Source organism: Zalophus californianus, chromosome 6, assembly GCF_009762305.2.
Source record: "Zalophus californianus isolate mZalCal1 chromosome 6, mZalCal1.pri.v2, whole genome shotgun sequence".
Classification (NCBI taxonomy): Eukaryota; Metazoa; Chordata; class Mammalia; order Carnivora; family Otariidae; genus Zalophus; species Zalophus californianus.
In genome coordinates, this window is record NC_045600.1 from 96,541,616 (window position 1) to 96,557,109 (window position 15,494).

General features: G+C 37.3%; 1 protein-coding gene across 2 annotated transcripts in view; it reads right to left on the minus strand.

Moving 5' to 3' along the window:
* Positions 1-9,480: 9,480 nt before the first annotated feature.
* The window catches only part of PRTG (protogenin), a 121,629-nt gene continuing 115,615 nt past the window's right edge, over positions 9,481-15,494 (minus strand). Inside the window, exons 18-21 of one of the 2 annotated variants that reach the window (XM_027571067.1) lie at positions 13,956-14,121; positions 11,407-11,511; positions 10,669-10,948; positions 9,481-10,064 (exon numbers count right to left, since the gene is read on the minus strand). In XM_027571067.1, the coding sequence (XP_027426868.1) occupies positions 9,961-10,064; positions 10,669-10,948; positions 11,407-11,511; positions 13,956-14,121 (655 nt within the window). In that variant the 3' untranslated portion in view covers positions 9,481-9,960. Of the gene's footprint in view, positions 10,065-10,487; positions 10,949-11,406; positions 11,512-13,955; positions 14,122-15,494 lie in introns of those variants that run through there. The other variant, XM_027571066.1, reaches the window with a different exon arrangement.

Consider the following 15,494-nt stretch of genomic DNA (forward strand, 5'->3'; position numbering starts at 1 on the left):
TTAAGCAACTGCCTTTGGCTCAGGTCATGATCTTGGAGTCCCGGGATCGAATCCCGCATCAGGCTCCCTGCTCAGCAGGGAGTCTGCTTCTCCCTCTGACCCTCCCCTCTCTCGTGCTCTCTCTCAAATAAAATCTTTTTAAAAAAATGGGCTCCTTCTGAAATAACATTGTATGCCTTGATATCTTTTATCTTGTTATATATAGATGTGCCTCTTATTGAACGGCTGCAGAGTATTTCATACTATGGATGTGCTATATTTTATTTGGAACATTCCATTATTGATAAATATTTAGGCCAATTTCTTTTTTACTCTTATCAACAATGTTGTTATAAGAATCTTTGAATGTTTATGAGTGCCTGTGCTATCATTTCTGTAGAAGCTCCTAGAAGTGAGATTACTAGGTTGTAGGGTGTGTGGGTTTAAAACATTATTTAATACTGCCAAACTACTCTCCCAAAGGTTCAGTCAATTCTCCCTCCCTCCAGTGGTTTATGCATGCTCATTTTCCCACATCCTTGCCAGCACGGGTTGTTATCAATCATTTTAGTTTTTCCCAATCTGATGGGCAAACATGGTATTGTGTCATTTTCATCTCCCTGATTGCAAGCAAGATAGAACATCTTTTTCCATATGTTTATTAGCTAATTTAGTTCTTTCTCTGTGAATTTCTAATCCACTGCCAAATTTCATCTTCCTTTGGCCTTTTCCTTATTGATTTACAGGGGCTTTTTGTATATTAATGATATTTTCTTCTATGTCTCACTTGCCTTTTGTTTATAGTGTCTTTTACTGGACAGATGTTTTACTTTTAAAAAACAAAAACTTCAACCTGAATTAGAACTGTGTCTATTTGATTAAGCCCTTAGCTTTTAGGCTACATGCTATTTAGTTCCTGAGGTGATCAGCCATCTACTGGAAAGGGGAAATTGTTATTTCCTTGCTGCTATGCAGTAAATGCCAGATGAAAACAATTCTTAGATCCCTTAAATAGGCTCTATTCCTGTTGCTTGCAGTGGACTCTATAATCATCCCATACAGAATATAAAAGTCATCATTCTATAAAGTGAAAGCTTTTATTCTCCATTCCCCGAAAGAAAACAAAAGTAAAAGAAAACTTTTTTTCTTTTTTAACTAAGGAAAAGTTTTATTTAAACTGTGCAATCAATCAGTATTTAGACAGCAGTTTCATAAACATTTTGGCATTTAAACTTTTACTCATTTTTGGCATGACCTGTAGGATAGTATGTAAACTATCCTGGGGAGGGGGGAAATACTAGGCAATATTTACTATGATGCTAGAAAAAGAAAAAAAAACCCACATTATTAAACAAAATATGTTTTAAGAAGACATTAAAAAGGTACATTCAAAATCAAGGCAAACGTTTGCTTTCTTCATGCAATGGAGTTCACAGAGCTGATCCCCTGAGTCAAGTATAAAACTAAAATAGTTCAGCCCTAGAGCCCATTAGCTAGTCTGCAAATGCTGCCCTTACAAGAAAATGGTATACAGAGTGAAAGGATCCAGAACACCCATAATATGAAATAATATAGCTGGCTCCCACACTTTCATTTAATTCACATCTTTGAAGAAAATAGAAAAAAAATTACGCATCACAGACATAAAATCTTGTCCAACAACAGCAACAAACAGACAAACTTAGGTAATATATGTCCTCTATTCTACTGATAGGCTAAGGCAATGTGTGTGTATTCCAGGCTTTGCAAATTCTTATAACAGGTTCAAGTTGCTAAATCATTAGTTATCATTTTCATTTGCAAACAGAATAAATACAGAGAATGTGTTAACAGGAAGAAGGTTTTAGGTAAAATTTATCTTTGTTTTTTAAGACAGTTCTGTAGAGAAATATACTTCTGTAACAAATTCTTAAAGATGGTTTAAAAGAACCTGGTCTACATACCGTGAACTACTTACAAGATATAAACTTGAGTATATCTGCAAAGATGTTCAGATTCATGATAATCATTAACGCTTCCCAAGAAGCTTTAAAGGCATACTTGAGTAAGCTAGAATTAGGTGCCAGTAGGTGTCGCCCTATATAAAATTCATTCCAAATAGTTTAGAGAAATGTTAAGACGTTCCATAACCTTGAAAAAGTAGAACTGTACATAAGTAGAGAAGAACCCTAAAAATGCACTTTTCTCCTTACCTCTCCCAAGAAACTTGACTCTTTAAATCTTTAGAAGCCAAAATAGATATAGTAAAAGAAAGAAGAAAAGGAAAAAAAAGGGGGGGTTGGGGAAGATCTAGGGAAGATCCAGGAGAGAGGAGAGACCGCTGGGCCACGGAGCGCCCCAAAGCCAGCACACTGCCCTCGGCCCACAGCCGCTCCCTGCTCTGTGCCGCCCCCCGCCGCCCCCCCCAGCGGCATCCTCATGGGCCCCACCCAGACTGGCGAAGGAAGGGCCGTGCGCGTCGCCCCCGCCCAGCTCTCCGGCACCGAGTCCCCTCAAAACGCCACCGGGAGGGCAGGGCCACCCCGGGGAGTCCCTGAGGCCGAGGACCCCGGGAAGGAGGATCCCGAGGACAGCTGCCCTCAAGCTGCTTTTTGGTGCTGAACACCAACTCACAGTAACACAGTAACAACTTTTCTGACACCCACTCCACAAGTAAACTTCACATCTTTTTCAAGGATGCATGGCGATGGAACCCAGTCACTGTGCTGTGGGGAAGCCTGAACCAGCCTATCAGGAGAGACCCCATGCGCAAGCACAGTGGATAGAACTAAGCTTCTTAGACGACATTCCCCCCCATCAACACCAGATTTGTTTCTATGGTGACTCCTCTGCAGTCAAGATTTGGAAGCTGTAGGATCCTTACTGACATCTTATCTCATAGTATTCTACCTTCAGTGTAGCAGTCTTGAAGTAAGTTCCCTGCTATACTAACTTTTAACCAAAAAAGCCTCCACCATAAATGGAAACTGTACGGAAGGAGAAGCCTGGAGGTCCTTGCTTTAGGTTTGAGTTTTGACTATTGTTTGAATAACCAAGATTCCGGGAAAGATGTTAGGCATCAAAGTTAAAATTAAAAATTCATGATTCCTGTTCTCATGGACTTTATAAACCAAAAGGAATAGGCATTAGATACAAATATAAATATAAAATGTAAATATAGATTTTTAAAAGTCATATTAAACTGATATTTAAAAAAGCAAGATGTTGCATAATTAGAAAGGCTATCCAAGTCACCCTAGTTAGCTATTTATAGAATGCTTTTCATAAGAAATTTCATTTTGGGCAAGTCTTGAAAGATCTTAAAGTTTAGTAGCTGTGAGGGCATGGGGCACATTTAAACAAATCTTGATAATCTCTGTGATGAAATTTCTTTTTACTATGAAAAATCATGTAGGATAATACTTAATACTTTCTTCCAGCTTTCTTGATACATAGTTTGTTACAAAATATATCAGTTTAAAGGGTAAATTTTCAGAAAATTTGGTAATTGTATACACTCATGTAAATGGCACCATAATAAAATGTAGAATATCATCTTTAAAAAAATGAAAGATTTAAATTGAGGCAAATTCCCATATCCTTTTGTAGATTTTCCTACCTTATAGATTTAGTGTTTAAATACTAGTCTTTATCTTTTAACAACCACTTTCTTCTGTTAGTTTTTGGTGCATATACAGGAAATGCAAACATTTTTCATTTTAGCACAGGCAAAATGTAATTGAAAAGGCTGAGCTGTAAAGAAAAAAAAATCCGTTAAGAAATGTTTCACAGCCTCATAGAAAGGACTTGCAGACTATAATTATTTACACTTAATTTTCCTTTTAAGTCTTCACAATACTATTGCTTCATTCTGCATAAGAAATCCCCTCATTTCATGGTTAGAGAAGGAACAGAAATAGGTTAAGAACTTTCCTACCAAACAATTCTCAAAATGGTAAATGATTAGAATTTAGGTGCTCCAATAACTAAACTTATACTTGGTTCTATTATACGACTCTCCCTCAACTTTGCTCCGTCCTAAATTAGTGTGAAGAATTAGTTAGGTAGTAATTCATATAAAAACTATCGACTCCAGATCTAGCAAGGAAGGATGACTGGTTACACACTTAGCTTTTTCCAGTTAATAAATTCCTATTTGGATATGGGGACTATAGAAAAATCACACAAGATAAAATCGAATTCTGAACACCTAATCTATTAGGCAAATGCCTGAATAGATAAGGACTCCGGAAACCATAACTACCATATTTCTAATGCAACCCTAGGCAGAAGCACCAGTTTTCAGGCAGTATTGGCTAAGAGAAATTGAAGGTTTTAACAGAGAAAAGAGGGAGGTTAGGAGATTTTAAGAGGTGAGTTACAGCTCAGCCTCCTAAATTCCTCCTGTGAATAAATGGACACAACTAAGACTTCTGTTGAATGGCTATTACTATGTGGACAGGTTGTGTTGACACAGCAGAAGGCACCACAAGCCTGAGTAATTAAATACAATTTCTTAGCTGAGAAAATGTATCCTAGTAAAAATCCTATCAACTTTGGAATTAAACCAACTTGGTTTGTATCTTGGCTAAACCACTTAACCAGCTGTGATCTTTGGCAAGTTAGGTATTTTAAACCTCAATTTCCTGATCTCTAAAATGGGGGAAATATTTGCTTTGCAGAACGTAGTAGTCTGCAGGAATGAAGCATGTGTTTGGCACACTGCATATGCTCAGTAAATCGCATTATCTCTTCCTAGAGACTGGGGTCAAAAGCAGCTGAAAAATGACCAGCACATTATCCCTGCTCAGAATATCACCATGGTCTCTACCCCATAATGGAGATAGCTTTATCTCCTTAGTTAAGACATACTGAAAATTAGGGTTAGAATTAGACACTATCCTTCAAAACTGAAAGAAGGCTTGACTTGAACCATCCAGGAATTAGAACCAACCTGAGCTGTGGAATCTAAACTTTCCAGGAAGAGGGACAACTAAAATCAAAGAAAGAGCATGACAAGGAAGATAACATTGCTTTGGATGTGCACATTCTGATAAGGTGAGTGGAGGCTCCTGCTGAGGTTGATGGGAAATCGAGGGGTTACCACACTGAAAATAAAACAGCTGGTGAAACTGAAGAAATAAACCTGATTTAAAAGGTAGAAAGGTGGCATGTTGCAAATATGCTGTTAGAAGATGAAGAATGGGTGTGAGCATGATCCTGTTCACCTACTGAGTCCCTATGTTTGAGGGTTTTTTTCCCCTAATCCTCCCCCAGCAATATAATTACTTAAGAGAAAAGCAGGAAGTTCAACTATAATAAGAACAGTTATCAAAAATTTCTGATGAACTTCCATAAATTAGAGCCAAGGAAACTTTCTGTTAAATGCATAGAACTGAGACGTTAATTTACGAAGCACATATTCAAAAAGTTTAAAGCTGAATTGTTTTTGCAAGTGATCTAGAAAGGAAGTTTAATGTGTACACTTGATAAACTACAAGCCAAGGTTTTCATAGCTTTGAGATTTTGAAGATCCCTAAGGGGCACATGACTTCAGACTTCCAATCTCTATAATGCAACAAACATTTTGTAGGGATCAGAATTCTACGGTTCTACAGTAATAATGTATCTACGGTTGGCAAAATAATGGCCCTCCACAGAAGTGCATGCCCAAATCCTTGGACTCTAAATATGTTACCATATGTGGCAAAGGTACTTTGCAGATGTGATTAAGTTAAGGATTCTGAGATGGGGAGATTATCCTGGATTATCCAGGTGGACCCAATGTAATCACATGTGTCTTTAAAATTGGAGAACCTTTCCTGATTAGGGTCAGAAAAAGATACAATGATGGAAGCAGGGTCAGAGTGAAGATAGAGGAAAGAGTTCACAGCCTCTAAAAGCCAGAAAAAAACCCAAGGAAACAGACGTTGATTTTATCCCAGTGAGACCTGTGTCAGATTTGTGACCTACAGAAGTGGAAGGTAATAAATCTGTGTTATTTTAAGGCCGTCAAGTTTGTGGTAATTTGTTACAGCAGCATTAAGAAAATATAGCATCTGTCTGATAAAAATGCAAGACTGTCATAATCCTAAACACTTTCAAAGGCTTAAAAAGGGAAACTGCCTGAGAAGATTAAAGCCTGAAAACATACACATTGCATTAGCCTGTGATCTTATGTCCTGAGCATAAATCAACTTAACACAGAATTCTATGTATATGTTCTCCTAAACACCAATAAAAGTCACAAGTAGACAACTGGTTGTATATGGAAATCTCCAGAACCCTCTACTCTGTGCTCACAGCCCACAAAAAATTATTCTATTAAACCGAAGCAATTTTACCAGAGACCCATGTGGCAAATTGTCAGGAACACAGTTTACAAAATACATGTTTAGTCTTAGAAAGATCATGACTCTTTCCATATAGTTGAAACTTTTTTTTTACATTCAGTATTAAAAATTTACATTCCATGAAACAGAAACATATGTGAATCACTACACCACCACTGAAATGGAACCACATCTGGATATTCTTGCATAAAAATAAAAAGATACTTTCAATTTCATCTTTTCAGGACACTCTTCAAAGTTGTCTCCAAATGGACTTGACCAGTGATCCTGAGTAGTCAACATGAGCAAGTTTCTGGCCGAAGTCCTTAACAAAGTCAAGACAAACTAATGCAAATCACTGTCATTATCCCCAGTGTTGGTGGTGCTCTTGTTTGAAGCAAAGGCTAATAAAAGGCATTTCACCGAGGACTGAATTTCCCTGGTGTGCCAAAGCCGATTTTTTAAAAGCTATTTAGTGGATAAAGCTGTGTCTTTCCTTTTCGGCTAATCAAAATATAAAACCCCAGATTTCATAAAAAAGATTATGGTTTCACCCAAGGTTTCCCCTAAAGTTTGAAACACTAGGGTCCCTTGATGCAATTAAAATATTTCGACTTATGGACAACTTTAAAGAGCACATCAATCGAAGGATAGCCCACTTAAACAGTGATATTTGTTTGCCCACTATATGCCACTGCTCACCAGAGATGAGAATGTCCCTATTATTTTGGGACTGCCTCAAGCCTTCTGAGTTAACCAGGTAATGCTTTAAGCAGGAGGAAGACTGCACAGGCTAATTCAGGGTTTGCCATATGCTCTGGAATGGAAAAACTTGCTGAGATTTCTGTTGACATCTCACACTCAAGGTGCTTACGAGAGTAATCATATCATTTGGCAAAAACATCCTGTGGCTGAATCAGCAGATTTGATGGAAAGTCCCTATGTATGCTATTTGGATACAGGCTGGGCTCTGGAGAGACAAGTTTGGTTGACATAAAAACAAGAAACAACAGTTTAATGTACAACTAAATTTGTCTATATGCAGAGGTAACCTTAAATATCTTTGGTTTTTTATAATTTGCTGATAAAAAGTACTTGAATAAAAACACTGATAAATACCAACATAATTGTATTGCTTTTAATTATGTAAACTTAGCCCTTTGATATCTTTTGCTACTAAAGCTAGATTCCTATCAGCCTCTAAATAAATTTATTTCAAATCTGCTCATCTTTACTTACTTATAGGCTAATCTATATACTTTAATGGTCTTTGGTATGAAAATACTGATGAGCAGTATCTTGTAATATTTGGCATAAAAATGGCATGCGTGTATCAGTACTTACAGCAAATAAGTCTTTGGAAAAGAAAATAGTTACCATTTGCATATTAACCCCATTGGAATGAAATGCCATGAGGTAACACCACTATGAGAGATGAATGAGAACCTTCACATTTTAGTTACAGTTTTATACTTAAGACTTCAAAGAAGCTAGCTTTGGCCAAGTAAAAAGAAGTCTTTGGTGTATACTAAACATCTTATTCAATGAGACCAGAATATTTATCTTTGGTGAAAAGATTTTTTTTTCTCTCCAACAAGTAGTTTCAACAATTTAAAAATACTTTACTCTAATACTGTCTATGAAGATTTACTTGCTGAAGAAAAAAAAATTATACTTGAAATTCTTTGGAACTACCTGCTGGTAAAGAACTTATTTTAAATGCTCTGGTAACAATAAGGTAGGTAGAAATTACTAGTCTATTTAACTACAACAATCAATATAAACCCTATTATTTTGGGTTAGTAACTACTTATATAAGCTTCATACCTATAGATGTTTCTAGTTAATTCAATTTTGGGGGAAATTATAGTCAAATTTTTACTTTCTACTGAAAATTCTTTGGTAACAGAATTATGAAAAAAATCTGTATAAGAACACAATGAAAAGGTGAAAAAATAAAAATGTACTGGTAAATAATTAGCAAACAGTTATAGCCTAAAGATCTACAATAACTATGGGCCTATTCATCAAAAAACAAAAACAAAAACAAAATACTTTCCTCAAGGACTTTCAGATCTTCTTTTTACTTTTAAAATGATTCGAATTCATGTAGCCCTGGACACATCTTCCATAACCATGATGGATGATGTTTCAACTTTAGATTTTATCTGCCTTTTAATGAAAATTTAAAAAATAAAGCAAACTCCTTACATTCCTTAATTTTGGATGCTGATAAAAGTTGGCCCCACAAAACTACTTATGAACCAAAAGACACCATACCCTGTCAATCTGCCCATGCTTGCATGAGGCAGCTTAAAAGTAACAAAATGTTCCCTGAGTACAGGAAAAAAATAACACTAGAATAACTTTAAAAGGAGGTAGTATAAAACAGGAGCTATAAAGGCAGGAGGAGCATTTTTCCTTGCCTCAGATTGTTCACCTAAAGCTCTGCTTTTTTTGTTTTGCCATGAAGCCCCTACTTAGATAACTAAATGGGGACTTTGACTTTATTCACAAGTGGTTGCTGGCACTTAATGTTGGTCTGCTTCTGAACACATCCAGTTTGGCACAAAACTGCAGATTAAGAAACAATAAGAGGTGCATCATCAGACACTGGGATAGGAGATGATGGAGGTGGGACCGTTACACCCAGTAATATTCTTTTGATTTTAGAACACCATTTAGCATCACTTCCCCACCCACCCCGTAAGCCAAAGGTTTCAAGGGGGAAATCCATTAAGATTCCTTTTAAAAAATGAGGCTCAGAAGTCATTTCCAGATAATGTGAAGAAATACTTACCAAAAAATATGGGGTCCCCTCTCTACACCGTGTGTTTAATTCTTTTTCCTCTTCCACTGCTGGGTACCTAGTAGGTAACTGTCTCATGACTGAAAGAAAACCTATTCTATGTGGCTGAGTAAACAGTTTGCTGATTTCAAACCAGCAAGAGGATTAACTCACTCCTGGAGTTAGCATTCCTCATTCACAGCATTGACATGGAAAGAAGATTATAAATAGAGTACCAAATTCTCTTAAGAATTCAAGAAAATACAAGCAAGGTGGTAGAGCTCTGAATACTTATCCCTAAACCAAACCTGCATGAAGACGAACTAAAATGCTTTGGTAAGATACTATACATCAAAATAGTTATTGATAAAATCCAAGAAACTCTTAAGGCAACTTCCTGTACTCCTGTCCTGAACAACTTCATGAATATTAAAAAGGTATAAGGCAAAGAATTTCATAATATATAATGGAAGGCACTGTTACCATGATAACCTCTAGTTCATTTTATGGTCTACTGTTGCATTTATCTTTATTCTTAATATTTTATGAAATTTCTTTACCCTTTTTTAGTCAAGGTGGGCTTAAAAAACAAAAACTCTAACCAATTCTCTTTAAAAATCTGTTTTCTGCGTGGAGTTTTGCAACTAACTCTGGAAATGGTGAGGATGCTTTGCAAACGAGACAGTGCAGCCTTTGGCCGACCGTCAGGCAAAGGGGAAGGTAGAAAAGGCACGGCTGTAGGCAGCTGAGCTTTAGGGAACAGCAGGTAAAGCACTCAGGCTCTAATGCCCAAATCAGAAAGGCCAGTGAAGCCACAGGATTTCCTATATGCTACTGAATAGTTCTGTTCTCAAAAGAGAGACACTTTTTTCTTTGTTTTGGTCATTCGTTAAAATCAACAGTCCCACTTTTTCTCTTCTCGGTGGTTCGACAGTCCTCACAGTGGAGGCACGACATTCTCCAAACCATGCAGATGTCAGAGTTTTCTTTAAAAAAAAAAAAAATCAGAGCTTCAGATAAACATTCTTACTCATATACCTATATGACTCCTTTGATCACACGCACTACACGTACAGCAATGAAAACAAAATGCTACTAGGAAGTATCATTGGTTATGGAGCGGAGATAAACTACCACAATAAACGAGGTAACAAAGTTGTCTCTTCTGAGTTCGCCACCTGGCAAACTGAGGTAGATAGTCAGCAAAGGGGCTTTCCAAAGTCTTCCCTTTGCTCCAGTGATATATTTTATAATCCAGTCAAATCTCTTGACTGTCTCTTCACATTGCTGACAATGACACATTCAAAATACACGAGTTTAAACATAAAAAAACAAAACACATTCAAAAAAAAAAAAAAGCTGAAATACCCAATAAGACACCAAGATTTTCACAGAAGGCTTTGGCTCCCTGTTCATTGTCCTTCGAACAGACTTAAAGGTGGCAATACCTGAACATGGCTCTCTAGATTGGAAAATCATTTTTATCAAAGCGCAGCATGGTGGATGGCGGCTGCAGAACCAAGGAGGAAGTTTGCTTAGCATCCAGCAGCACTGCTGGGTCCTCACGCTTCCTCAAGGAGGGATCCCCACCTGACTCACTGCCAGTGAAGGAACTGGAAGTTGGGGGGGTGGTGCTTATGACCGAGGACAGGTGTATCTCGTCATTGGACTCATGGGAGAACCTTCCAGAATCCCCCGTCTCGTGGCTGCCTTCACTATTGGCTGAGTGCTCAGTATCAGCTGCAATACCACCAAAGGGTCTTGGGAAGCTGGCTGTCTGACCCGGGGAGCTGGGAGAGTCTTCATCACTGATCAACACAGTAGTGCCTGGCTGGTAAAAGCACACCGCTTGAGCAAATCTTCTTTGAGGCTAAAAATACATAAAACACCATCAGTGATGATAGAGTGCTCTTGAAAAATAATAAATATGGCTTTACGTAGTCTGTATGTTCAAGGATATGGGTTGAAGGCCATCATCATGAAGAGATGATCTAGGTCAGTAGTCCCCCACCCAAGTGGCAACACATCAGGATTACTGGGGCAAGTGAAGTGTCTAAAGGCTTCTTCAGTGATTTTTGATGCTAACTCCTGCCACATCCCTTCCTCCACTGCCCCCCATTCCCTGCTGAAAACTACAGCTCTGGTTACTATTCCAACTGTCACTTCAATGATCACGCACCATGGATTTCCACAGAGTTATGCCCCAAGTTAATAAAATCATATCCAGACAGAACATGAAAATTAAGGCCTTCATTTACATTTTCCTCTCTTTTTATCATTTCATGATACCATAGGTTGCCAAAAATTTTTCTCATTTAGGTGGGTTACCTGGTCAACTTTTATCTTCTTAGAATCTTGGAAAAAAAGCCATTTTTTCTTAGAGTTGTTTTTAATTATAGGGCCATAGCTATTAATTATCAGGTCAGTTCCTCCCTGGAGAAATAAAACGAGAAAATGTAAATACTACAGATTTCAGTTTATTACAAGTAGTACACAAAATTTTTAAATATTAAAAGAAAAAACCATCAGGGACATCACTATTTCTTTTTTTACATAAACAGTACCCCACAAATACAAGGCATTTGTTAGTGATCAAAAAGATATAATAGTTTTATTCTTGAGAGAGATACATGCTGAAGTATTTGGGGTGAAGTGTAATAATTCTAAAAATTATTTCCAAATGTTACAGCAAACAAAAATACATAGAAATATAGAAGTACAGGGGCGCCTGGGTGGCTCAGTCGTTAAGCATCTGCCATCAGCTCAAGTCATGATCCCAGGGTCCTGGGATCGAGCCCCACATCGGGCTCCCTGCTCGGCGGGAAGCCTGCTTCTCCCTCTCCCACTCCCCCTGCTTGTGTTCCCCTCTCTCGCTGTGTCTCTCTCTGTCAAATAAATAAATAAGATCTTTAAAAAATATACATATAGAAGTATAGACAAGATATTGACAATTATTTGTGCATTTATTATATTACTCTTTCAACCTTTCCACATATCTGAGAAACTTAAAATGTAGTTGGGAAGAAAAAAACCATGGGCCCGCATATGCTCAACAAAATGGCAATAAATGGAGGATCAGTTCTTAGCCTAAGCCGAGGGAACAGAGAGATGAGGCTTCTCTGCTTCTGAGGCCTCTTTTCACTTAAGATTCTCTCTTTTTTTCCATGTCTTCTTCCCCATGCCGCTTCTCCTAATCCTTTCTCATGCCCAGTTCCAAGTTAGTAATAAGAGAACCTCAATGTGCTTTAGTACTTTTTATGCTTATTTGGAAGTTTTAGGTTCCAGTGTTCTAGATTAATTGGAAATGAGTTGAATGGCTCACATTTGTATCAGAAAATAAAAGCTAAATTAAGTTGCAAACAAAAAAGACAACAGGAGTAACAAAAATCAAGTCATTATTATTTATTCATAATATACATAATATATAGTGCTGCACTAGATGTGAGTAGATTGCATCTGTTAAATATGATTATACTAAATTTAATATCAGGGGCGCCTGGCTGGCTCTGTCGGTTGAGCACCTGACAGTTTTGGCTCAGGTCATGATCTCAGGGTCCTGAGACGGAGCTCAGCACCAGGCTCAGCACTTAGCATGGAGTCTGCTTGAGATTCTCTCTCCTTCTCCCTCTGCCCCTCCCCCTGCTCACTCTCAAATAAATCTTTTAAAAAATAAAATAATGAGATGATAAAGGTTTTTACTTCTTAAACTTTTCATAAATTTTAAACTGTAGGGTGCCTGGGTGGCTCAGTCAGTTAAACGTCTGCCTTCGGCTCAGGTCATGATCCCAGGGTCCTGGGATCGAGTCCCGCATCAGGCTCCCTGCTCAGCGGGAAGCCTGCTTCTCCCTCTGCCTCCCACTCCCCCTGCTGGTGTTCCCTCTCTCTCTCTGACAAATAAAGTCTTTAAAAAAAATTAGTATCAAAACTGCCTGAAATTTTGTTATATTTCTGTTATTATTCTAAATTTTAGGAAAGGGTTGGGGAAGAATTTAGGCCAGGATTTGTTAAGCCTTCTCTGTAAAGGGCCAGATAGTAAATATTTTAGATTTTGCAGGGCTCATATGGCCTCTGTCTCATTTTCTGCTCCTTTTTTTTTTCAAACTACCCTTTAAAAATGTGAAAAACATTCTTAGCTCATACAAAAACAGGCTGTGGACTAGCCTGGGCTGGGCTATAGTTTATGGATACCTGATTTATACCGCATTGGTTATGAGAGCTATTAGAATAATGCACACTATCTAATGTTGCAATGTGACTAAAAATAATTTTCAGTTGGTTTTCCTAATGCTTATCACTGTACTATTATTACATATAGTGGAAAGGACATGAAGTAAAATCCTCCAATGACACTCTTTTATTATATCCCACTTCCTCAAGCCATAAAGGGAAGGATCTTGAGACATCTATTTAGATACTCCATATTTTTAAAACTATAGTTGATACCTGGAATGTTCTAATGTCCAAGGCAGTTAAAAAAAATCAACCAAAGTATAAAAATGGATTAATAAAAAAATTGCCCACAGAGTAAATACAGGGCAATCCAAATTATAGTAAATATAGACTAATGGCCCTTGTGTCCTTATCTAAAACATGTTAGCTCCACACAATCCCATCTAATTGATTTTATGCTGTTTTCTCATTTTTTTCTCTATCTCTTTAATCTTTTATTCCTTTATCTTTTATCCATCCTTATTATTCTTCTCCCCATATATTTTACATAAGGAAGGATCTGGGTGAAACTGGTTTCTATTTCATCAAGTAGAATATGGAGATAATACGTCCAACATAGGATTTTTTAGCAAGCCAGTTTCACACATCAAGGGAAGATGAACGGACAGAAGGATTACACAGCAAATCAGTATCTCAGCTCAGAGTACCTTTGCGTCAATGAAGCTGTTTGGCATTCTCATTGGCATTAAGGATTCTTCATTTTCTACAGCTCCTCCCAGGTTCTTTCCGGCTTCATTCCCACTGGCTAGGGAGGTACTAGTGCGAGATAACTGTGGAGTTCCATTCTGTGCCGTTTTGGAAGCAGATGATTTCCTGAAATATTGCAAGAAAAGGAAATCTTCCAGTTTCATAGGAGATCTGGACGAATGTACCAAATGTGGCCTATAATCATGACTTCACAAACAGTGGAGTTCTTCAATGCTTATTTCTCAAGTATCTTCAGGACCTGAGTGTTAGATTTTTACCTCAAACTCACTGCTACAAACTTTTATGATTTTAGGAAACTTCTTTCTTTTTGCCCCAGTATCTGCTTATAGAAAATTATTTTTTACACTTAATAAAAACCTTAATATTTACAAAATACTATTATTTATTACTGTTGATTGCTTCAAATTTATGCAGAAATTATAATTTTAAAATTTACATGTTCTCTTTCAGGTCTGCCTGATTGTCACACTAACCTAACAATTCACTTGCCAGTTAATGATGGCAAATTTACAGCAGCACTTTGGCAAGATTTAGGTATCAAGAGAACATGTACATAAAGACTTTTTTTGTACAGAAAGATTTTATAAAAATATTCTTCAAGTGAGAAACTTGTACAGCAAAACTACATTAATCAAATATACAAAAAGATGTTAGAATTCTTTCTCTAACATAATGTTTTCTGAGTATGTTTTTATACACAAGTACCATACATAAAGAGTAAATCCTGATAGTCAAGGCTAATGGAGTGAGCCTAGCGATAAGGATTATCCAAAAATAATGTGTACCTGACTTTGATTTTTTTAAATACAATAAAGAACCTTAAAATAAATGAAAGCAAAAGCCAAAATATAAAAGGTTAGAAATAGACAAACTTACTGCACGCTGAGAATTTAGCCAAAGTCAAACTACAAATGAGATTGCCTAAGAGAGTTTACAGAGAACAAATCCCTAGTTATCACATTTATTTTAACGCCATGTCTAGAGAATTCCAAACATATGTCCTATGGAAATAAGGGAGGAGCTCTCAATGGCAGGCTACTTAGATATGAAAGTATTCCGGACAGTAAGGAATCTCCTCACAATCAGCATATGCATCAGACGAAGTGTGCCATTTTAAAAAAAGAAACCAAAGGATATACTTTGTACTGCTCAAAATAAAAAGGACATGAAGAAACTAGGGCCTCATTTAAGAACATTTTATTGGCACAGTAACTTTTTTCAAATGGCAAAAAAAAAAATCTCCTTCCAAAGTGAGCACATCTCTGTAGCAATTAAGAACTCAAGTAACAACTGAGGGTTGCTGGAGTGGTGGGGGGGTGGGAGGGATGGGGTGGCTGGGTGATAGACATTGGGGAGGGTATGTGCTATGGTGAGCGCTGTGAATTGTGCAAGACTCTTGAATCACAGATCTGTACCTCTGAAACAAATAATACAATATATATTAAAAAGAAGAAGAAGAAGAAGAAGATAGCAGGAGG